Source organism: Camelus bactrianus, chromosome 16 (assembly GCF_048773025.1).
Source record: "Camelus bactrianus isolate YW-2024 breed Bactrian camel chromosome 16, ASM4877302v1, whole genome shotgun sequence".
Classification (NCBI taxonomy): domain Eukaryota; kingdom Metazoa; phylum Chordata; class Mammalia; order Artiodactyla; family Camelidae; genus Camelus; species Camelus bactrianus.
This window is the reverse complement of record NC_133554.1, coordinates 32,353,628-32,378,378: the sequence shown is the minus strand read 5'-3', so window position 1 is coordinate 32,378,378 and position 24,751 is coordinate 32,353,628. Positions and strand designations below refer to the sequence as shown.

The 24,751-nt window shown below is 40.3% G+C and overlaps 1 protein-coding gene and 1 long non-coding RNA gene across 2 annotated transcripts in view; one reads left to right on the top strand and one right to left on the bottom strand.

The window, feature by feature from the left end:
• Positions 1 to 325: 325 nt before the first annotated feature.
• KPNB1 (karyopherin subunit beta 1) lies at positions 326 to 24,620 on the bottom strand. The gene is made up of 22 exons (XM_074342955.1): positions 24,294 to 24,620; positions 24,131 to 24,189; positions 21,792 to 21,974; positions 19,228 to 19,428; positions 18,166 to 18,318; positions 16,648 to 16,707; positions 15,974 to 16,063; positions 15,521 to 15,631; positions 14,647 to 14,748; positions 13,191 to 13,415; positions 12,001 to 12,192; positions 11,084 to 11,214; positions 9,996 to 10,143; positions 9,526 to 9,597; positions 8,375 to 8,519; positions 7,112 to 7,194; positions 6,512 to 6,619; positions 5,942 to 6,085; positions 5,723 to 5,828; positions 4,952 to 5,066; positions 4,126 to 4,287; positions 326 to 3,405 (listed from the first exon to the last, which is right to left on the bottom strand). Coding segments are annotated over exons 1-22 (2,631 nt in total). The 5' UTR covers positions 24,334 to 24,620; the 3' UTR covers positions 326 to 3,404.
• The window catches only part of LOC123618418 (uncharacterized), a 110,034-nt gene continuing 109,807 nt past the window's right edge, over positions 24,525 to 24,751 (top strand). Inside the window, exon 1 of the long non-coding RNA XR_012499496.1 lies at positions 24,525 to 24,655. This is a non-coding gene — a long non-coding RNA (uncharacterized LOC123618418). The remainder of the gene's footprint in view (positions 24,656 to 24,751) is intronic.

The following is a 24,751-nucleotide window of genomic DNA, read 5'->3' as shown; positions in this document are numbered from 1 at the left end:
AACCTTTGGATGAGCCATTAAACAGACCAGATCATTAGCCTGAAAAGTATGCACAAGACAGAGGACAACCTCCAGCAGTTTCAGAATCACTCTCTGGACAGGAAACCGCCTCCATGTAGTCCTTTTTCACTACCTCATTTGTAGGAAATTGTTTTCCATTCATTTCTCACTATACTACATAGAGTCCATTTTTAAGACAGATGTGTCCTTCGTCTCCCCAAGTCACACACACATCTATCACCACACGCTCCAGCTTCTTTCAAGCCACTCACTTCACCTACAAGGAGGTGACACCATCTGGAACCAAAAATGAAGCGGCAAAATGTTGAAAATAAAAATAAAGCGGACTTTATTTAGAAGATAAAGGTGGTGGTATCAGTTTTGGTTAATAAAGTCGGGCTCAAGTGTTTGAACAGGTCTTTCACTGCCATCACAGACTGGCATGCCAAGGGCATTCTGAATGCCAATTACAAACTGAAGTTGTTTCAGAAACCAAGATGCTATCAAAAGCTGATGGAGTCTGGATTTCTCTTAAAGTCAGACTAACACATTTCTTAAATATGAGTGACTAGATTACTTGGTTCTGAAAATGAAAACACTACACTGAGCAATTCCCCTCCTTCACAAGTCCCTAAGGCAATGTTATAGTTGCCTCTGACAGCCAAAATCTCACCATTTCAGAGGGGAACTGAGGGGAACTGGGAAAATGAAAAGCAAAATTAAGTGTAACTGATAAAGGCAGCTGCCACTTGTGGCAAACCAAAGCCTAGTCCGATGCCGATTTTCTTCACATTTGCACTGACATCTTCCCAGATGGTAACTACATTCTTGAAGGAATGTGCCAAGACTAGGGAAAGGAAGGCCCAGTGAGTGGACAGAATGCATTTTGCATCTGGTTTCCTTAGGTGGTACAAATGATTAAGGACAAATACCCAGTGGAAAGACCCACTAGTCAAAGGTAACTAGAAAAAGAGGAGGATAATAAATGCATAACCAGTGCAGAGTAATTGTGAGGCACCAAGACCACAATCCAACCAGCCCATTCTCCTCCTCTCCATCACTGAATGGATCTGGGAGAAAGCATTAATAACAGCACTTGTCAACTGCTTCCCTGGAACAAAACATGACAAAACACACGGAAGGTTTTGTTTGCATTATGGTTCTCGGTGTACTTTATTCTCCTGCTGTCTAGCTAAGCAGCCCACACAGGACAGAAATGGGTAGCACTGAGGAATGATCAGATTTTTTTTCTCCCCAATATTCCTGCCCCCTCCGTAAGCCCTGTCCAACCCCTATCAGGAATGGTTCGTGTATCAACCTCTCCCTCAATGAACAACCAAAATTTAAACACAAGGCATTACAGGGCCGGGTTTCTTCACAGGGCTTAGGAGCTGGTGTGAGCTTTTTATTCACAATGGAGCGTCTTTCCTTCAAACACCTGGATTTTTTTTTTTTTTTTTTGTACACTGGTTCATAGATCGGCACTTGACTTTGAACCTGGCACCAAAAGGCACAATATCTGATACCCTGTACAAGAGCTATTAGAGATGCTGCCATATGGATGGGCAAAACTGAGCCAATCCCATTTATGAATGGAAGGCTTGAACAGGGAGTTGGCAAGGAGAAAAATGTAAGCCCATTTTTTTTTGCTAGAATGGAAATGAAAATGGGAATTTAAGGTCTTGTTTTTTAAACCTCCAAATACCAGGAAGCAATTTAAAATCTTCCTTGGTGCTTTTGAAAGCAGCATATTCAAAATGCCAGCAAACTCCTAGTAACTGCAAAACCAAAAGGGGAACAAAGCTCACCAACATCCCTCCTTATTGCTGAAAGATTCTAAAACCAAAATTCAGAGTGCCCTATTCCCTTGTAAAAGGGAAAATAATTAAGTCTGATTTATTGTTATCACAGCACATCACACTTTAAAAAAATATATTAAAGCGTGTGACTGGGGGAATGTTTTGACACCATTTTATTAATCTTCAACTTCAGTGGAAAAATATAACCTTTTTCAAGTGCCATTTTCATCACAAGAGTTCTAGCATATATATATGTGTGTATATAAATGTATATATATACACACATACATATTCTTTTCTTTTTGATTTGATTAGTTGGTTTTGAGGTGCAGCAAGAGACCATTACCGCATTGTAATCAATCAAATAAAAGAGAACAGAAGGCCAAGCAGTTTCCAAATGGTTATTTTTATCAGATTGTTTAAACATTAAATTTATCCTTGTTTGCAATCCAAAATAGTTACCTGAAGTTTGTTGTTTGTGTGTCTGTTTACTTTTTATTGTATGTTTGTTTCCTAAACTCTTTGGCACAATTTTCTGGGGGCGTTCAGACTGCCACGATACATGTCAGGAGAGAACTTTTCTTTTGTGCTGCCAATTCTGAGCATTTAAAATTTTGGTTTGTTTGGGCTGTGGCTTTCTTTGTTTTTGAAGTCTGCATTCTTTATTTGTAACAATTGTATTTTTATTTTTTCTATATCCTCTAACTCCAGAGTTTTCTTTTTCTCCCCCCTCCCCCCCACTTCTACATTCACAGTTGAACCATATTATGAGGAAAGGCGCCTTGATGAAAAGATCAGGATGGGAGCTCTGACCATTCGTCAGTGTTTTCCCTAGAATTAAAAAAAAGAAAAAAAAAAAAAAAAGAAAAAGAAAAAAACCCCAAAAAACAAAACCTAAAGAGCGTCTTTCCTTTTTTTTTTCTTCTTACAACTCTTGTGCTGCATCAGTAGACAGAACTTCAGTTAGTTTTATGAAATGCAATGTCTAACCCCTTTTTTTCTGGGAAAAAGAAACTGCAATGACTTGAAGTTGAGAATGTGGATACCGCCTCACTCACACACATTCATTCTCAGACTGTAAGGAATCCCTCACCCTCCTTCTAGCCGGCACGCATACAGTACCGTGTGGTAAAGGTACACCAAAGGTGGGCTTGAGACCCAGGCTCCAACTTTCTCATCAGTAGCAAAGGCCAGGCTGCCTTTTACAACAAAGCACCACAGCTGAACCCAGTCCCTCCTCCTCTACCAAACTAGACATTCCACTCTGCACCGGCCAAAAGACAGAAAAGCTAGTTCTAGCCTCTCCTGGGAAGAGATAGCTTTCTTTTTTTAAGCAAGTAAATCCACCATTTTTCTCTTTTCCAAGATGGCCGACGTTATGGTTTTCTACGAAGTCAGTGCTTACTTAGCTCACTAACAGCAGTGCTGTTGGCGCTGCAGCTGCTGCTGTGGCAGGATTTTCAATGTGGTGTGTTTTCAAGCCTCACTCACTCATCCTCTCATTCCCAAACATTCAGCATCCGTGCACACTCCTCACTTCCGGGTTTTTCAAAAGATTGGAGATTTCCAGTGGGGGTCTCAGGTTATCATCCCAATGGTAACAGATCTAAAAACAGATGGAAAAAAGGTCAATCTTTGAGATTCCATGTAGCCAGTAGAGCCAAACACCTCTCTGATTCCTACACTAAGTGCTCACAGGCCTGAACTGAAGTGGTCAACTTTTTAAGGGCTGATTATTTTTCTTCTTTTCCTATGTGCCATCTACTTGCTCTCATTAGCACCTACAGAAGGGTGGGAGGGAAACTAAAAAGATAAAACTCAAAACAGCCAGTTTTACTGAGATCAGTGGTAGAAGGTAACTGGGTGTGTTAACAGGAAAATAAACTAAAATTAAATTTCAAAGCAGAGGCCAGACAGCTCTGACTCTGGCTATCTTCTGTAGAGCAAGGCAATGTCTAAAAGCACTGCAGCAAAGAAAGAAAAGAACATGAAGAAGGAAGTGGAAAGCAGGAAGAGAATTATGGGAAAATACCATTATCGATGATTTTATTAAGAGCCCAAAATGATTTGGGGACTTCAGGGAATTCTAGTTATGTAAGTTCTGTTCTTCATCACCATGAGGAGCCAAATACTTGGCTCAAAGATTGGTTGCCTGACCCTTCCACAAATACAAGGCTGAGGAATAAAGGCCTGGCTCAGAAGCACTTACACGGGGAAGTATACCAGACAAAACACCAAAAGAAAGCCCTTGTCAGAACAGTCTAAAGACAATGTACCTCCTCCCCAAGAAAGTAGAAGAAAGAGGGCAGTGGAGACAAGCTCTTACCAAGCTTGGTTCTTCAGTTTCCTCAGTTCTTTTGTTGCCCATGTAGCAAGGGTTTTTGCTTTGTTAGTCTTCGATCTCCGTCCTTCAGTTAACAGTTCATGGATCATTGGCCTAGCTTCTACTAATTTCAGTACATCCTTCCCAAATGCTGTACACAAGTCCCTGTGCAAAATAAACACACCTGAAAATGAGCTCCTGGCCCTAAACCAAGATCATGTTTTGAATCTTCCAAGCCAGTGCTAAGATAGCTATAGGTTTTTTAGTACTCACCTACTTTTTAAAAGCTGGAAGAGATTTTAAAGATAAGTAAATCTAACATCTACCCTCAACAGATGGAAAAAAAAAAAAGAAAAAGAAATATAAAGAAGTAGAATGATTTACCCAAGGTTCCCCAGCTAATTCATGGTAAAATGAGAACTAGAATCCACGTCTTTAAGCTCCTCAAGAGCAATGTTCTGTCTTCTAACGATGCCTCAGAGACCCTCAGTAGAGAACCTTGGCTAAACAGGCAATTTGTTGACCAACATCGAAATACGGGATGGACATAGATCTGATGCTGTTTCTAATCCCTGAGAGCTCTCTTCATAGTTTGATGGGGAGAAATTAGAAACCTGGAGGGTCTCGAATGAGATTAGAGCTAAAGTCTGGAATGAATTCTCATCTGAGAACTCAAAATAGGATATCATGGGTTCTATTAAAGAAAGAAATCCCTTCTGTGCCAAAGAGGTGGGTAATTACCACCCAGGCCACTCTCAAAATTCTTTACATGTCTTCTCACTGTCCATGAGAAGTTCTACTCAGCTATTGGAAGCAAGGTATAACCTACCCTATCAGTCCAGCAGCACAAGCTACTACTCCATCTGTATGATCCTCATCTCCAGCAATGTGGTCAATGAAAGACAGAATAAATTCTACTCTGGGTTGTACCAGCATCACATCCGCTATAAAAGAAAGAGAAGGTCTGATGAAGTTGTCCCACAGTTGGCAGGAATACATCCTGTTTCAAAATTTCCAAATACTTTATCCCCATCAGGCAGGCTTCAGGCTGGAGAACTAGTTCCACGTAGTTATATCAAATTATTCTTCATCAGATTAAGATGTCATTCTTCAAGTCAACAGAAGAGGCAGATATTCCTCTTCTTACAAGCATACATACTAAGAAGGAACAAATGAAACCTTTCCTCTAAGCCTGTTACCAAAGGGGTGAAGTACAAACATTTCCCCAATCAGTAACAGAAACATAAGGTGACAGAGGAAATCTGGTCCCCCAATCATTTAATTCAGATACACTAGTTGGGGGCGGGAGGGCAGTGGCGTGGCGGCACTGGCTTACTCAGGGTTGGTACAGATGCAACCAGCACCAACAGCCTTGCTAGATCCCATCCCTTGCAATGCTCAAAAAATGTGAGACAAGGTAGCTGAGGAAGTGGGGAGCAGAAATAATGAAGTCTATATCCTCCCCCAAAGCTACTCCCTTCATTAGGACACCATTCCTCCTTCCCCCCCTCTTTTAAGCCACAGGTGCTAGTTTACTGAAACACACAGCCCATTTGGCTAAGTGCACACTGGACTAAGTCAACTGGGTTGTATACTCAACGGTGTACGTTCTCCTGGTCTCCCTTCAATCCCTGGACAATTCCAGTATAGGCTTCCAAGCAGCCTTCCCGAAGCTCGTTCAGATAATCCACCATGTCATAGTCCGACTATAAGAGACAAAGAATAGAACCTCCATCATATTGATTGCCTTTAGTTGTATGTTTGTCAAAAGTCCTGTCCTCTAATCAGGGCTGGACTTAAAAGACAGCTTTGAGCTTACCTTGTCCACCTGGGCCTGGGAGGCCTGCTGAAGTGTATTCAATACAACTTCTAGGTATTTTTTAAACTCTCCACCAATAGCAAGGGCAATGTCACCAAACACTGACAGAATCTGCGGCTTCACAGACCTGTGGACATTTTCATTCTAATAAGGAAAAAGGGGGAAAAGCAAATTAATAAGTCAAAATTAGTTCTGTACAAAGAGTCAAAAAGCATTTTTAACAATAAGCAACTACTCATATGCTTAGTAGTTTGTAGACCTTAAGGACATACACAAAAATTAGCAGTAGTTATCTTTAGATAGAAGGATTATGTATTTACTTTTCCTTTGTACTTTACTGGTCCCCAACCTGCCCTCTTCAACTTCCATGCTTCGAGCATGCATTCCTTTAATTAACTCTACATCTTTAGGTTAGAATCATCTTGTGAAAATGAACAATTCCCTTCATAAGCTCACAGCCAACATTCTGGAACTTACAGGTCCCTGTCACAGATCTCGATGTTTAACCATCTTTTCAACTAATGATTTCTTCAAATACTGGTAAATTAGATTGTGTGTATAGACACTCACCCCCAAGTTCTCCAGTAGGAGCTGCATCACCTCATCACAGAAAGGTAAGATGTTAGATTGCAGGGCACGGCATAAGTCTCCAACTAAGCCCACAGCTGCCAAACAAACCTGCAGAGAATCAAAGAAATGATCTCTCAAGCAGAAAAGGCTCCCTGCAGGGGTAAAGCATGATTTTTACCTAGCTGCTGGTCCTTTACCACTTGAATTTAGTGTCACAGAAGAAAAGACTCTTCCTCTCTGAGATTAGTTCATTTTAACAACCAAAATGGCAGGAAGAGAACTAGGACTATCTAAAATATCCTTAGTAAGAAAAGACAGAAAAGAATATTCACTAGGGATGGTGGTGGAAGGGTGGTTTACTGAAAATAAAATAAAACAAAAAAACTCTTCTTAGGGTGCTACTCTGGTGCATCTAATACCCTGTTTTTCCACTGACTGCTTCTCAGACAGTCAGGGCAACAAAGAAAGTAGCTCAACCCTTGGGATGATAACATAGTGAAGAATTACTTAGGCTACAGGATCCTTCCTGACTTTTGTACTACAATGACTACAAGATATAAATGGGAATATAAATGTATTATTTTGAAAAGCACAGCCTACCTGGTACTCAGCATAATTTTTCAATCCAATGCCCAGAAAGGGTTTAAAGGCCTCCATATACTTTAGGAATTCACCACCCAACACTGTAAAGAAACAAACTATTAGCACCACTGGATATCACAGAAGTGAGCAAAAATAACCACCCTAGCTCTCCCTCCCAAAAATGCACGCACTCCACTCAAGAGGTTGGGTAGAGTGAATTAATTACTGATTCTATCACGAAGATATTATGACTGCCTTAGATAAGCCAAAATCACAACTGCCGGAGGGGCCCAACTCATACCCTAGAGATACTGCCAAATCTCCAGAGTGGGATTTCACTCTGGCTGAAACTACCAAGTGGTATGGCCCTCAAAGAATGTCATGGTTAATATGAATTGGCTGAGCTAGCAATATTGCCTCTTGTCTACCTCTTCGTCTGACTATAATATGTCCTCTCTGGAAGCCAGCTTTAAAACAGGGTCTCCAGGCAATTCCATCAAGGACTTACTTAACAAAGCAGTCAAGAACAGCTGTCTGGGTTTCATATCCCAATCAGCCACTCCAGGAACCAAAATCAACTTCTGTGCCCTGCCAGGATGATCACGTTGCCAGACCAGTTGGATATATGCTCTTTATGCTAGAAATGGGTCTGGTCCTCAGGTAATGGCCTTAATAATACACCCCACAGACTAATACTGAAGCATTCTGGGTTTCTGAAGTGCTCTTTAATATGCTTTTAATGGCCTTTCAAGGAGTCTTAAGTCACATACAGCTTCCCCAAAGCAATTTTGCATAAACAGACATGTAATAACCAGAAATCAATTTATTCCTAGAATTCACTCAATGTTTCATTACATTCCATGTCAAGGCACTGTAATGTGTCTACCTGAATCCAAAGTATTACAATCCAAACCAGAAGGTACCAAGTGCCAGAAAAGAAAAGAAAACCATTGCTTCCTCCAACCTTTATAGGAGCCAAGCCTCAATAAAGCAAGTAGACTTTAGGGAAAAAAGGAACCTGATGAATATGAGGTAGATAACAGTACCCCCCTTCCTAAAAGGGCTGCCAATCTGCGCTGCAAATTGGTTCCCCATTCACATCAAGGAGAGTGGCAAGGCAGTTATACACAAATTTACACTATGTTCAATCCAACTCTGAACAGACTCACTATGCCAACAAATGAGATGATAGGGCTAAGCTTTCTGCAGTCAAAAATTCTTCATGGCCATTGATATTCTTGCATTCTAAAGACATTCCCTGCCCAATATCAGCTCACTGACCTTCCACCAGTGTGCTAACTGCCATGAGGGCATCCTCTTGCACTCCTCCAGACCCAGCTGTGCTTTGGAACATCCTTAACAGGGAGGCCATGACCACATCAGAAATCTGCAAAGCATCTTGATGTTGCACTTTCCGGAGAACATTCTGTGAAATGAATAAGAGTTCAGAATCTGTTGATTCCAAACACTCCAATTAGAATACCATACCTCTTTTTTTTTTTTCAATCAACTATAAGTCCCTAGAATTTTTTTTGAAAAGGCTTTTTTCTGCTCAAAAGCTTTGACAATGCAAATCATCTGCAACAAAACATACATCTGAATATCCCATCTACTTCCCAATTCAGAATAGACACGAGATCATCTTCCATGGTGCAGAAAGTCATCTCCTCTGCATTTCATATATGTCTGACGAATCCCCATCAGTAGCCTTCATATTCTAGTCATTCTGGGATGGCAGTTAAATTATGTTAGCTTTAAAGGACATGTCATACCAGAGTTCTTACTTTAAACAAAAAAAGATAACCTAGTTTGCATCACTCAGTTCTAAAATCTAGTACCCATCTAACTGATAGACAAGTTACCAGATTTTCCTGTTCTTGGGTAAAAAAGGGAATTGCTCCTCAGCCATATGATGACTCTAGTCACGAGTGAGGAGTAATATTTACTTTAATTTTCCCAGTCTCTCCTCTGAAAAATCTATTGTGGACACCAGGTACTATAAATGATGTAAATTATAATCAAGCATCCAACAGCAATTGCTTCAAAAGATGATGGTAAAAACACAAGGCTATATTGTTAGCCAAGTGAACCAAAGCCAGGAACTAAATCTGACTGGGCTACACTCAGACAACCTAATAAAAACCAAAGACTAAAAGTCACCGACACAAAACAGCTGCATAGCTGGGAGGACCATCACAAATGCAGTAGTTTCCTTCTCTACATTGTGCAAAAGACAAATTGGAACTTTTATGGACAGACAAGAATGGAAAATGGGAAATTACTCTCTTAATCAATCGGACCAAGACCTTTTGAGAAAGCTTAAGACCATCAACATCTGTACCATCATCTTCACAGTTCTGTGTGTACATGAACTTGTCATCCCAAGATGAGTCTCTTCCCTGGAGCTATTAAACGATAAGGCACCATCATACCTGAAGAGTTGCGCAAAGTAAAGACTGAAGGTCGTTGAACTGGATCCTATCTGATGTGCTCTGGATGTGAGACTACAAGGAAAGAAGATCATAATCTGAATGAACACCTTCTGAAAGGGCTCTAAACTCCCTCAGTTCTTCCATTTTTGCTGGATTTGAAAGGACTATTAAATAATCTTTATTGATGCTAATGTAGAAAGTAAGTAAGAAACTTATACATGTTTACTGTATACATACATGTGTAATATATGTATGAGTAAACTGTATCAAGCAATACAATTTTAAGTTGCAACATTTTTTTGTATAAGTCTTGTATCTTTCCGAGAACATATATATGTAAACACCAAAAAAAAAAAAAAAAAAAAAAGAGAAAAGAAAAGAAAAGAAAAAGAACAGCCTTGAAAATAGAGCTCTGTGTTAGAAGTACTCACACCCTTCCCACCAATGGCCAGGAATGCCCTCAGTCTCACCTCCATCTGCAGCACCTGCTGCAGTCGTTCCATGATGACCAGAGTCGTTTTCTGAACTGCAGGATAACAATCCTTGGCACTGTTTTTCACAATTTCCATTAGAGATTCATATGCAGAACTCCTCAGGTTGTTCTGGTGTCCATCAGGTCTGTAAGGAACACAGTAAAATTCTTACAGCCTTAACTGAGAAAGGACAGAAGTTGTTATAAAGTAGACACTGTCTCACTGAAAATAACCCAGAAACAGATATACAGTTGCCAACCTGATTTGCATCTGGCAAACACAATACAGCCAGGAACCAATTTTCAATCTCTGAGCCAATGATTATGTTCATTATGGTTTCCAGGTTAAACTTTAGAACTGCCCTTTTAGAAATGGGTGGAAATTATACAGGAAAAAAAAAATTTTAAATGCTGAAGAACCGATGTGGACAACTGGAGAGGATACACTTATAGCTATGAAAAAACTACCTCAATTTTCTTCATATATCGGCAAGAGCTGCCTTTATACACAATCTTGAATAGAGATGGAAATGAACTAGTTAAGCAAGGAGGAATTTATACCCAGCCCTCTTCCTAATGGTTTCTTTTGAGCATGGCTTTAGGTACAGATTACACAAAACCAAAATAATTAAAGGTTGTCCCCAACTAATAACCTCTTAAAACCGTATTTCCAAAGCTCATTTATAAAACAACTGTACTTAATTCCAAGTTCTTCATCTAATATCACAAAGGGTGGTTAATAATCTCACGTGGCAACTAAATTTATGAGAGCTAATATTTCTCTTATACCATAATCAAATATTCCCATTAACTGCAGACACTACAAAATGAAGGGACCTCTCTAGATTGATTACGCTCTGTAAGTAGAGAAATGAGGTTATTTTCTGACTTTAATTGTAAAGTGTACATTCTAAGGTAGACAAAGTTTCACTTCTTTCTTTTCTCTCTCATTTAAACAATCTATGATAGGATTCTTTTAATTTCTCTTACCGTAATGTTTCTGTGATTTGGTTAGACAGCACTCACACAGAGGGCAAAGGGAGTTGAATCCAAAGATACTACTCATTTCTGTGTGGTATCAGTTACCTGTCTGTGGTCTCCAGGAGCTTCTGAACTATGAGTTCAAAAGAAGATGATAAGCAATAGGTAGCTGGTTCTTCCTGATCATCAGCTACGTCTGCAGCTTCGTAAGCAGCTTCAGCCAGACTGGAGAAAGCCTTAAAAACCCAGACAGAGTTAATATTAATTAGTTCTGAAAAGAACCCTAGTCCATGATTACTTCATGTTTCTTTAAGTTACCTCAGGCAGTGCTCCTTTCCAACTGATCTAAGAATAAAATGGTAGTGAATCCTCAGTTTTTCCTATCAGGGTCGTCTCAAAACATCTACAGGTATCCTTAAAATTAAATAAATGTAGGCATGTATGTATTTTTATATATACTGTTTCTCCTGCCTAATAATCTGCTCACAACTCTCTAAGCAGCAGAGTATTTTCACCTACCACAAATGCCTGTCACTTCATTCCTTCTCTTTCCATTCACCCCACTCCTTCTTCCTTATTTGAACTTCCTCCCTCACACCCCCAAAGGTACCTAATGAACTACATTCAGCCTATACTGACGCAGCACTTGGGCCGCCTACCTTCCTTCCCTCTTGCCCCCTTCTCAGCAATGATACTTTTTGTAGCCAGCAACTCTCTACCTTAATCAAAATTTCTTGTCCCCAAGCAACTTCAGAAAAAAAGAAAAAACAAGTCCAGATAGTTTTCCCACTGGGTTAGCATGACTGTTCTAAATGGTTCAGGAACCAGTCACCATGAGTCAACAGCTCCCACTGGGTCATGCAGCTCACATCTCTCCCACATTTTAATTGAAGAAATTACAAAGGAGATGCTATTCAGAAAAAGCCTTCAAGTGAGGTAGACCCATTTCTCTCCCACACCTCCTACTTCCTTGCCAATGGCTTGGCCAAGCTCCTCATCTCACTAGGAAGAAAATGCCTCACCCAGCACACATTTGAAGCCACTCTGGGTTCAGCACTGAGGCCCTCAATCAGACACTGCAGCAGGGGAGTCAAGTAGACATCATTGATGGCAGCTTCAGGGAGCAGTTCACAGATTCTGCCCACAGTCCACGCAGTTGTATCTCGAACAACTACACTGGGGTCTTTCATTAATTCTACTAAGGTGGGCATAGCCTGAAAATACAACAGTTATTAGCAAAGTAAAGCAAAGATTAAAGTTCCCATTGACTGATACCTCAAAAGAGGAAATACTGATGGTTTGTCATTTTATAAGACATGCTTATCAAATATCCAACAATATAATAAAATTAAGTGAAGTGAAAAGTGAAAAAGTCCTCCTCTCTTCACCAACCTCAGTACAGAGTTTTATTAAGAGTTCGATATGAATACTTCCAGCAATCTTTACTGAATTACTCAGGCAGAGATCCCACGATGCAGCTGTGACAACATTTGGCTATTCTTGAAAGGCTGAGTTCTATATGCACTAAACTCAATTATAATGCACTCTTGTATTACTTATAATAGCAAAATTAATACAACACTTCCATAAGACTTTTCATTACATAAATGTCAATTTGTTCTAAGGACAGAATAATCACATCATTAAAAACTCAAGGGAAATGTTTATGATATAGTATTTAGTGAAAAAACAAGTCATAAGACTATTTGCACAGTAAGATCACCATCCTGTTGCACATACACGCACACAGAAAAAAATCTTCAAGGATAAATACCAAAAGTTATGAATGTTATCCCTGGTCAGTGGGATAAAGGTGCCTTTTTCTTTTTGGCCTTTTCTGAATTTTTCAAGTCATATGATTTTTAGGGGGGGAGGGTGTAGCTCAAATGGTAGAGTGCATGCTTAGTGTGCATGAGGCCCTGGGTTCAATCCCCAGTACCTCCTCTAAAAATTAAATAAATAAGCAAACCTAATTACCTTCCCCCTAAAAAATTTAAAAGAAAAATAAAATAAAATCAAGTCATATGATTTTTGTAATTTTTAAAAAAGTTTATAAAGATCTATTTTATACTTCATTGACAGCAAACAGCTAAAGTAACCTTTGTGGATGACTATTTTCAACTTTGTTTTTAAAATAAAGGCATACTTTCAAGCGAAGTTTACATAAACAATAAATATCCCACTTTCCACCCCCAAATTCCCTCAGCTTCACCTGTATAACTAGTGGTTTGAGCTGATTGGGCTCTGGTCCTTCCAAGATAGAGCCGAAAGCCAGCACAGCCGCATCCCGGTACCGCCAATCAGGGTTCTTGATGTGTTCTTTAATGAAGGGGAGGACGTGTGGGACAATGTCATCTTCACAGCAGGTGGCCAGAAGCATGAGGCATACCCCTGCTGCTTTGCAGGGGTTCCAGTCATCATCATCATCATTTTCATCCTGGTAAAAGAATGTGGCAATAGTTAAGTTTTCAAAGAATCACTGTAACTCAAAAGGTCCTTTTGACTACTCCCAAGTATCATTACAACTTAAGCTTTGGGGAAGTAAATAAAATATAAAACCTTTATATCTTAATCTCTTCCACAAAGATACATCCCAGCACAGCCTTTGTTAAAAAAGATGCAGATGGAAGGACGATCCTTATTAGTACTATACAATGAGATGAACAAATTCAACTACACACAGTAAGGATGAATCTCGAACACAGAATAAAAGCAGCACAAAGACTATACGCTATATGATTCCAGTTTATATAAAGTTCAACGTCAGTCAAAATTAATCTATGGAGTCAAAAGTGAGGGAGGAGTTAATGACCAGTAACAAGACATGAGAGGGAGGGTGTTTCCTGGTGTGCTAGTAATTACTGTATTTTAATAAAAAGTCAAACAAAAAGAAAGATTCCATTGAGATCTCACATGAAACTAGAATTCAAAGTATATTCTCATTATTGTGGCCATTCACACCAGAGTAATTTAAGGCAGGTTGCCTACGCAGATTTAGAAAATTACATACCTAAAGAATAATTTGTTTTCAAATGAGGAAAGCATAACAAAAATATACAAAAGAGAAAATACTAAGGGTCAAAAGGCAAAAAACAGCAACTGTGAAACTGAAAGATGAGATGAAAACTTAAGAGAACACCTAGTCCATTTCAAAGTAAATACACCTCTACTTATCTTTTGATTACTATATTGAAAGAGTCATGTACTCCCCTAAAAACAAATTACATTCCTGTGTACAAAGAAATTCTGCAGTGCTCTAAGTTACAGCATTGTTTCCTCAGAGCACTGCCAGCTCTTTGGTAATATTTCACATGCACCAGAGATGAGGTGACAGAAAGAATCTTTCCAGACATCACACCAAGAAAAACTGTGATACATAAAGTCAAAAGGGAACAATGGCAGCCAAGATACACTTCTTATAAAACAATTTCTATATTTACTCATTAAACCCACATCTTCATGAAGTCTTGTTAATTTTGTCACGAACTATTCAGAGCCTAGAGGATCTTACAGATCCATCTCAGCTCTTCCTGATTCATTTATAGATGAAAATTCAGAATATTAACTAGCTAAATAGCTGCTGAGTTCCTTCATGGCAACTGTTCACAGCAAACCAACCCTGAACAAGATTTCATAGCTTACCTGACATGATCTGGAAGATAACTTACCTGTTTAGTTAGTGTCTGTGTGAGGATTGGAACCAGGTATTGCAGTGCTCCCTTGGCATAAAACTTGCTGGTGTGCTCAGGGGGCCGTCCTTGTTCTGCTGCCTGAAGAGAAACATAAAGCAAATTCTGCACGGCAGCAAACGTGGATACCAAAGGCATACATTCAGCACTGCCCATGGTCTGTACAGAAATATATGCAGTAAAGGGTAACATGCACTGTGAGTGAGCTTTGAAGGTGCTCTTATTTTGGCTACTTCAATGAGATTCTTTTAGGCTGTACCTATAATCTTCCTTAAAGGACCAAGGCAACCTAAAGAATTACACTCTTTTTTCACAAGCTGAATTCACAAGCACATGTCATCTAAGTGACCTTTGGATGAAGAGATGTACTAAGTTTACATAAGGATGCCAAAAATAAAACTGTGTTTTTTTGAAAAACATAAGGCAATCAAGCTGGGAAACAAAACTTGAATTAGAATTTGCAAGTGCAGAACTAACTCATTTCTCCATACCTAATTCCTTCACTAGCGTTAGTAAGCTATCAGTTATACATTCCATGCCTGCATTAGGACTTCCAAAAGGAAATAAATCAGCATCAGATGTCACCTCGTTAAACTAACTGCCTGCTGCCCCCTTGTGTTCACAGTACTAATATTTACAACAAATCCTCCCTGACTGGTAAAAACAGGAGATGTCTCATTACTGATCTGTCTCCCTCGTGAGGGGCTTTGGCTAGCAGAAAAATCAAAATCTCTACAAATGGAGATATCCTGTAAGGCCAGTCAGAATAAAGATTCCCCAAAGGAGGATAATAATAAACACAAAAGAGATAAGTCCCAAAGCCCCATTAGAAGAACAGCTCTCCCAGGCTCACCTCTGAAGCCTCAATGGCCAAATCCATTTCCTCATCACAGACATTGGACCAGAATTCTATCCCCTGCAGGGCCACCTCATCAATGTCACTTTTCATTGCTTCAATTGTGATCTTAAGAAAGAAAACATGACACCCCAGGCCCCAAGTAAGTGTTGGTTCAAGTTCCACCCCTCCGATACTCAAGTTTCAAAAACATAGTTTTATGAAAGCTAGGTCTGAAATGAAAGGTAGGAACAGGAAACAGATTTTTAAAATACAGTCTTTTTATCAGCACAAAGGTAGCACAAGTTTTCTTGGCGCACTGCTGATGAACTTAAATCTAATACTCAGACTCAAGGAATTTCCTTGATTTCACAATATTAAGTAAAGTACAGAACTGACAGAACAGCAACTGAGAATAATGGGCTTGGCCAATTAGCTACATGTTCAAATACATAAAATAGAAAAACTTACTGCAAAAAGAGCAGGACCCATATATGTCTCCATGTACTGATAATACAAGGACATTATCTTCACCAGATTCTGTAAGGCAGCCACTCGTACCTTTTGCAAACAGATTAAATAGTTTACCATTTAGTTTAATAACAATGTAATCTGACAAAGGTAAGTAACTACTTCACTCACATGGGTCATTTGGATAAAATTATTCCCCCCAAATCAATCTCTTCTCTCTTTCCTCAGTTTTTTCACTGCCCCTTCCTATTTGTTTTTCCTTTCCTTTTTTACTTTAAAGGTGTCTGTGGAATGCCTAGCAGGACTAAACTCACTAATGCCCCTCAGACTGGATGTTACTCCCACCTGCTTCATGGGTCAAAGTTTAGGTTACTGAATAGTAAAGCTATGTCAATGGCTACAATGGAAAAAAATCACTTGAAAAATCTACAGCAATTAAACAGCAAGGCTGATCAAAAACTATTTCTCCCTTAAACTTTTTTTTAAAGAACATGGCAACTTCCACTGTATTAACGTTCCAAGTATTAGTCTTCCTTCTTCTCCAATACATTGAAGAAAAATTCTTATTAGCAACAGTATTAGTCAAACCTTACTTCTGAAGTCACACAATATGCTAGAGTTAGCATTTCCTACAAAAGATAGGAGACTGAGTTTTCACATGACCTCACACTTACCCTTGTATCTGGACACTGTGTGGCTTCACAGACCACCTGCATAATAAAGTGCCTTTCGGACTGCAGGAAGAATAAAGAGAATTATAAGAATATAAACAATACATGAAGAATACTAGACTATCCTTTCAATGAAAACTTCCCACTCCCTCAGGGACCTACACAACCCGGGACTAATCAAGTGGGTTTTCCTTGACACAGTGATGGCACTATGAGGCTATGGAGAATGTGCCCCCAGTGTCTACCATACAGCCTGCCCTGTAAGGAGGTCCCTAATCTTTTAATCCCCAAAGCGACCTTCACTGACAAGACTTCAGGGAGGAAGTATATAGGAAAATGTAGGTCACAGAGTTTAAATAAAGGTGGTGAAAACAACAACAACAAAAATCCCTGCATTAGGAAAGTCCATTTCCTTGTATTTAAAATTTGAGAGAATTCAAACAAACCCACATCAAATGTGGTAAGATACAGGAGAGTAATGAACTTTATTTGCTACCATCCTAAGTCTTCTGAAATCTAAAAGGAAATTTTCTAACCAATTAGAATTGCAGTTTTCTTTGGTTTCTTAGATCTCTCTACTTTGTTCACTCTAATGCCAAGAAATGGAAAAAACCCCAACTAAAGTGTCAACAAACATACACAAAAATGCTTTCAGATCACAACATCCAGCAGTTCCACTTCTGGATATATATCCAAAAGAACTAAAAACAAGTTCTCAAAGATATATAGTCAGAAGATAGAAGGAAGCAACCCAAATGCCCACTGACAAACAAATAGGTAACAAAATGTGGTATACACTTGCTGTGGAATATTATTCAACCTTAAAAAGGAAATTCTGATACATGCTGTGACATTCATGAACCCAAGACATTATGCTAAGTAAAATACGTCAGTCACAAGAAGACAAATTTGTTACTGTATGATTTTATTTATATAAAGTATCTACAGTAAACAAATTCAGAAACAGAAAGTAGAAAGGTGGCTGGCAGGGTCTGGGAAGGGGAAATGTGGAGTCAACGATATGGTTTCAGTTTTGCAAGATGAAAAAAGTTCGAGACTGGTTGCACAATAATGTGCATATACTTAAGTGTATGTTTCAAAATGGTTAAGATGGTAAACTTTATGTTATTGTACATTTTAACACAACTAAAAATAAGTAATGGAGGAAGTACTTTCAGGCAAAATAAACTTAGTTTATACATTTTCAAAAGCACCTTCCTAAGAAAGTATGAAACAGCCCAATTTCCTTAATTAAAAAAAAAAACAAAAAACCCAAAGCATACTCACACTTTGGACTGCAAAAGGGAAAACCTAAGTCTAGAGACATTTTAGACCACATTACTCCCAAAAGCCTGATGAGAAATGGCAAACACCTACTCCATGGCCATGTTTCACATAATACAACTCTTACCTAGAATGGAAACAAGATGGTACTTTCTAAATCATCAACTTAACAACACTTTCATTTAACTCTCACACCTCACTCTCTGAACCTACACCTTTTAATCAAAAGACACTCACCTCTTTGTCAAAGTTTGCTTTGGTGAACTCCAGTGAGTTCAGGAGTGCATTAGTAGCCGCCAGCTTCACATTGTTACTAGGCTCTTCTTTCCTCATCCCCTGGATTATGGCAGTCAGAATCTCATTGGATTTATCCTGTAGCTGCTCTGGGTCCTGAAATAAGCAGAGAAGTGCAGTGAATATAATAATTGAACTCATGACTAATCAGCAATCCTTTTAACTGTAAAATCCACTCGAGAGTATTATGACTTCAGTCCTTTCCCACACATTTCCATTTAGGGACAAACCACCTGCAAAATATCCCAGGGTCTGGTAGTTCAAAATTCAACTGAAACAAGTTAAACTCATCAACTTCATCTCTGACTTCTTAGCATGAATTTGGGCATGAGTTAACGCTGGCTTCCCCCACACCCCGCTGCCCTTTCTGTGCAAATGGAGATGGCAGTCTGCTGTTTTTTCAAGGCCATCTGTACCAAGTGAGGTAAAGTTTCAGAACCCTCTGAGGACCAAGGATCAACACCTGGGCACATCTATGGAGTCTAAGTTCAGGTCAAATGCTGTGGACTTCTTTTGCTTCATCAAATCTGTGTATCAAAAGAGACACCAAGAGTGGAAACCTCAGCAGCAGCAACAGTCTTAGAAGGGCTGCATTCAACATACTGTGTTGTGGCTCCAGTGGCTAAACCAACTACAGCAAAAGCTGGCAAACTGTTTCAGGAAAATAGTCATTGAGAAAACAATACAGCATCCATGGTACACTGAGGATCTTCAGAAAGGGACCAGGTAGAGGATGCTCTAGGAGAGGAGAGAATATCTATGCCTCTTCCAACAGGGATTTCCATCTTGAGTTGTGACCCTCAAATCTCTTTCCTTTAAGGTACGATTAGCAATATGAGGATAAATTAACTATCCAAGTATTGAAGTCTAAATTAACAAAGCAGTCATATTTCAAAACACTTTGTAGTAGCTTGGTTTTCTTCATGGTGATAAAGAATAACCCTAATAACATGCATGTTACAACTAGAGGGAATCAGAAGTATAGAAGTTAGATACAGCACTTACTATATCTTGGCAAATGTAACCAATAGCCTCCAATGTTGACTCTTTCATGTGCTCTGTGCTGTTGGGGTTTGTGACATTGGCCACCAGCTGAGGAATGAGTTCCGGCCACTGGTTCACTGGGATCTCTGCACAAGCAATACCAGCCACACACTGTGAGGCAGAACTAGGCCGGTAAGTTTCTGTGCCCAAAGTCTGCAAAACCTGTATGCAGGTACATACACAAAAAGACAAAATAAATCAATTTCTAATATAATTTGAACACATTTTACCTACCAGCACACCTCTTATATCAGTTTCTGAATTTTCTGTTAATACAGAAAAGTAGAAAAAGGTATATACAGTGTAGGCCAACTTTCAGAAAAAAAGCCAGCCTCAGTACCAACATGAGCACAATCAACACTGCCTCAGAGCTGAGAAACAAAACCAACCACCCCCTACTTCCAAATGGAATTCTCTAAAGTCAGATGCCTCACCTCAACGTTCAACACAAATAGGTAGTAAAGGCACAGGTACAAATAAAGGATGAAACCACAAATGACCCAAGGTTAATCATTACCATCATCAGCTAATTCAGTCAGTGAACTCACTAAGAATCACCAGTCCACTCAAAAGTCAGTTAACTGTTCCTGGCATGAACACAGGACAAAGAGTAGCTGCCAGATATTCAGGCCAGCTCTGCTGACTGAGTCAGGTCACTCAGTATCCTGCTTTGTAGCTAATAATAATGAACTCCCCATCTTTCCCCCTTATACAGTGTATCATCATCCCTGCCCACCACACTCCCAACAGCTCTACCCAGTAACAGTTCTGACTGATCCTAAATGGAGGTCTTGCTCCTTAGGGCCATCAGAGCTAGACTGGCCTTTAACAACAACTGTATGTCAAAAACGTTTGGGGAGGGTGGCGGGGAGCAGAGATGAGATGAACTGTCCAAAAGGGCAGGGGATGAACAGGTATTAATTCAAGTCCAACTAAGAGTTCCAGTCCAGAGTATCTTCATACTATACTGAACCATCTCCTAGTACATATGTGGAGCATACTGAATCCCATTCTTTTCTCCTTTAAATTGCTTCTAGAAGACCCTTAATTAATATTACTTGAGGTGATTTAGAGACTATAAACTCCTGAGTACTAAAAAGAAATAACCACCAGCACTGAGAAAGTATTACCAGATGTGCTACGAAGGGGGAAAAAATCCAAGATAATGACTAATTTTTTTTTCATGCACAAAAGTTCAATAATGCCTATATAAATCCTTACTCAAATTGAAAAAAAAAATTTTGGTGTGGCCTAAAAAAAAGTCAATGATAGTTCCAATCATGTCTTCTCTCATTTACTATTGTGTACTTTAAAGAAAATGAGAAATTGAATGGGTTCCATAAGTATCAAGATTTCCAGTGACTGACGGAATAAACTTCAATTATATCAAATTACTGGGGTGAGGATTAAAATGTTATTACATAAGCAGACCCAACGCGGATGGAAATAGCTCTACATATTCCAAAGAAGATTCAAAATAAGTTGGCTTTTATAACCTAGTTTTCTGTCATGAGTCCCTTCATGCAAGACTGGAGAGGGAAAGAGGTTCATAATTAGAAAGAGAAGGTACTGTCATAAGGGGCACTAATTTACCTAATGCTGACACCCAGAACCAGGAAATAGCAAGTATGATATGCACAACCATGACCAACACAAATACACACGTGGAAATCCCCTCATTGGTTTCCCCTCAAATATCAAGGACCAACTGATGACTGCACAGATGTTTGACTTACTACCCTTTATGCCTTATCTACGTAAGACAGGGCACTAAAAAAACCTTTTTTTTTTAAAGTGTATCTGTCCATATATTCTGATTCCTTTGCTGGAGTGAGAATTAATGGATTTCTAATTCAACAAGAAAGTTACAAGAACTCCATAATGCAGAGCAACAGGGACATTCAATTTTCCTCAAAACAAATAAACAAACGAAAACCCCCCAAACAAACAAAAACTCCACCCATCAGCTTACTCTTCTTTTTTTTAAACAAAGACAATTGTGTCTGTTTATTTTTTTTTCAGTGGAGGCACTGGGGATTGAACCCAGGACCTTGTGCATGCTAAGCATGCACTCTACCACTGAGCTATTCCCACCCTCCAGCTCATCATTTAAACACTTTGATAAAAAGCCAAAAGTTTCTTAAAAAGTTTCTTTTAATTTGCTAAGTAGATAAAAGCATGATTAATGTCATAATCTTATTTCACAAACTCTTTGGGCTTGAAAGGCCCACAAGATCATTTAATTCCCCTTCTGACTCCACATGATGCCATGCCTAAATCACCAAACAACGAGAATTACCTACAAAAGAAGTTCAACAAGAGCTAGGTGCTAGTTAACTATGAAAGAATCACTTGAGAAAAGACAGTTTGAGAAAGAAGATTTAAATCAAATACAATTTTTATCTTCAAGTAAAGTTTAGATTCCAGAAATCTAAACTTACACTGTCAGCCCTATCCCACGTAAATGACAAAAGAACTGACATTTCCTAGGCTAGTATGACCAAAAGGAGATGCAAGTGACTTACATAATTCTTGACTTCCCGTCGAGCATTAGCATCAATAGCAAGCCACCTCTGTTGATACTGAGCCTTGATATCTGGATCTTTAGATGTTAAAGAGTTCTTGATTTGTAGGCCAGCTGCAACTCTGGCAACCTGACTGTTTCCTGGATTTGCCAGCACTCTGGACAGTTCCACAAGGAAAGTGGGCTGTTAAGAGAAGATAACATTTGTGAATGCAAATACCTCTTAGGAATTTTACCAATAGAGGACAGCATCAAAACACTGGCGAAAGCCTAACATTTTCAGGACATATCATTACGTCTCAGAAAAACACCAAAACATCTACTTCAAGACTCCTATAAAAATGTTACTTGGTACATAAGGAAGTCATCCATCTTCTCACACAGCCTAAGCATTTAACAAGGAGTTACAGGTTTTCCTATCAACATCATTCTTAGTGTTTAAATTTTCATAGTAGATCCCCCAGGATTACAGCAAGTTTGACAATCTGGTAGTCAGATTCTTCTGCCATACCTAGAATAGTACCAGGTACTCGGAAAATTTTGTTAAATGAATATGTTATGAGAAGGTAGAAAGTAAAATTGTTTTTCTAAATGAAAAAAAAATTTTAGTCCAAAAAGAATGATACTCAGGGTTGCTCATGATCTCATGGAAGCAAGTAATCTTGTTTAAGAGAGGGAAATACTTCTAAACCTAAAACACAAACCTAGGAGCCTAGTCCTCTATTTTACTTTTATGTGTCCAGCAAGAGGGGAACAATGAAAAAAAGCAGGTTTATAAGGAAAAAGTGGTAACAAATATTTAGAAATTGGGGGAAGTTAAAAAGATAAAAATGTCAAGGAAACTGACTTTATGTTTAACAGTTAACATACTAAAAGTTCTTACTCATTTTGGTCTTGAGTTGTCCACTAAACAGTGAATTCTTGAAAAGCATACTCAATCTTTTGTACTGTATAGACCCCCAAAACTACTCCTTTTGTTTAAAAATTTTAACACACATTCCTCTTCCCCACAAAAAGCTCTCTCCAATGGAAAAGTTAACGGGAAAAACCAAAAGCAAATAGTTTCTTACCACTAACGAATTCCGCAATCACAGCAGCAGATAATTCTTAAAAATTTTATTAATTATGTACCACTAAAGAATGTTTGGAATGTTAGGAATAAGATCAAATGTTAGAAGATAAAAGGCTTCTTGTAAATAGCAAAAAAGCAGAAATAGGAATATACATCAAATGTAAAAATTATCAGTCTACACTAGTGGATAAAAATCTTTTCTACAGAAAGTCAAGGATAAAAAGATTAGTAGTAAAAACTAGCACATGTAAGGACAAAAAACAAACAACTCCTCAACCAAAACCATTCAAAAGGCAGTTTGTATGAATGAAAATATGTCCTGTCACTTTTTTTGGTTTACATTATTTTGCCTAGATAAACTAAGGAATACATTTGGTTACAGTGTTATTTAGAGCGATTACCTTTAAAAAAGATGTCTAGTATCATCCACTCTTCTCTCTGCTCCCCACCCCCCAACTGGAGGGAATCCAAGGGGAAACATTACTGGCACATAGGTTGTTTCAACCAATTAATCTCACAATTTTATACAGAGGTCCAGTCTCTAGTGGACTGAGTATTCATTTTCTCTGTACCCCTTAATTTGAAAATATGTAAAACGAGGAACTTTCCTCTGATTTCCTACGGAAACAGGCCTGATCTCAAGGATGAGCCTCAGCCAGTTATCTGGGTGCAGATTAAGTCTCACTCATCCGGGGGGGGGGGGGCCCGGGAGAGGAATAACCAATCAAGAAAAGAAGAAATACTGCCGGAATGGGTTAAGAGGTATTCGGGTGCAGGCCTGGCCATGAGCACAGATCAACGGAGATTGGAAAGGGTAGAGCTCTGGGAAGTAGGTGCAGAGAATCACAAGGGCCAAGGGACAGGAAGGAGAAGCCGGCCCCGGTCCGAACAGGGCGTGCAGCGGGGCTCGGAGCTTCCACATGGCCCCTAGGCCCGGCTCCCCCACCCCCACCCTTGCTGAACACGCAGCGCCGCGCAACCTAACTTCCCTTCCCTCCCTCTTTCTCCCTCCTGCTGCACCGCCGCCCTCAGGCCGCTCAGCGATTGGGCGGCAGTCACCCCGGCGCGCCGCGCCATTGGCCAGCTGCCGGGGCCTGGGGCGGGACACACCCACCGGCTTCCCGACGGCGGGGTTAGGTTGGACCGGGGGGGAGGGGGACGGGATGGGGCGGGGTGGGTTCCCGAGGCCTGGGCCTCCGGGAGGGCGGGAAGGCCCGCACGCAGAGGATGGGAGACGACAGGATGGGGGACGGCGGGGTGGCACGCACCAGGTTCTCCACGGCTGCACGCTCCAGGAACTTCTGCGCCGCTTCCAGTTCCAGCCGATCTGGGGGGAAGGAAAGTGGGAAAGGGGACAGGGTCAGAGGGGCCAGGGCTTCCCCTCCCCCTACCCAATCACCTCAGCCCGACCCCCCGGCCCCCGCGCCCTACCGGGAGACACGGTCTTCTCGAGGATGGTGATCAGCTCCATGGCGGAGGTGGTGGCGGAGACTCCTCCTTAAGACGACGGTCCGGCCTCTCGGGCGGCGGTTCTAACTGGGGATGGGGGTTGGGGGGTCGGGTGGGAAGGGAGGGTGGGGTGGGGGGCGGGGGTCACCACAAGCCCATTCACCGGCTCCCTCTTAGTAGTCGCTCCAGCTCGCCTCCTTCCTCCTTTCCTTCCTTCCTGCCTCCTAATTTGCTGCTGGCGGGCGGCGGCAGCTGCTTCTCTGACGGCGGGGGAGGGACCCCAGGGGCAGCTCAGAGCGCGGCTGGTGCTCGGGTGGCGGAGGGAGCAAGAAGGAAGGGAGGCGGTAAGTGAACGGCGGCTCGCAGGGAGGGAGAGAGAGGGAGGGAGGAAGGCGGAGGGATATTCGGGCCGGACCTCTCCGCGGCGGCACCGCGCTCCA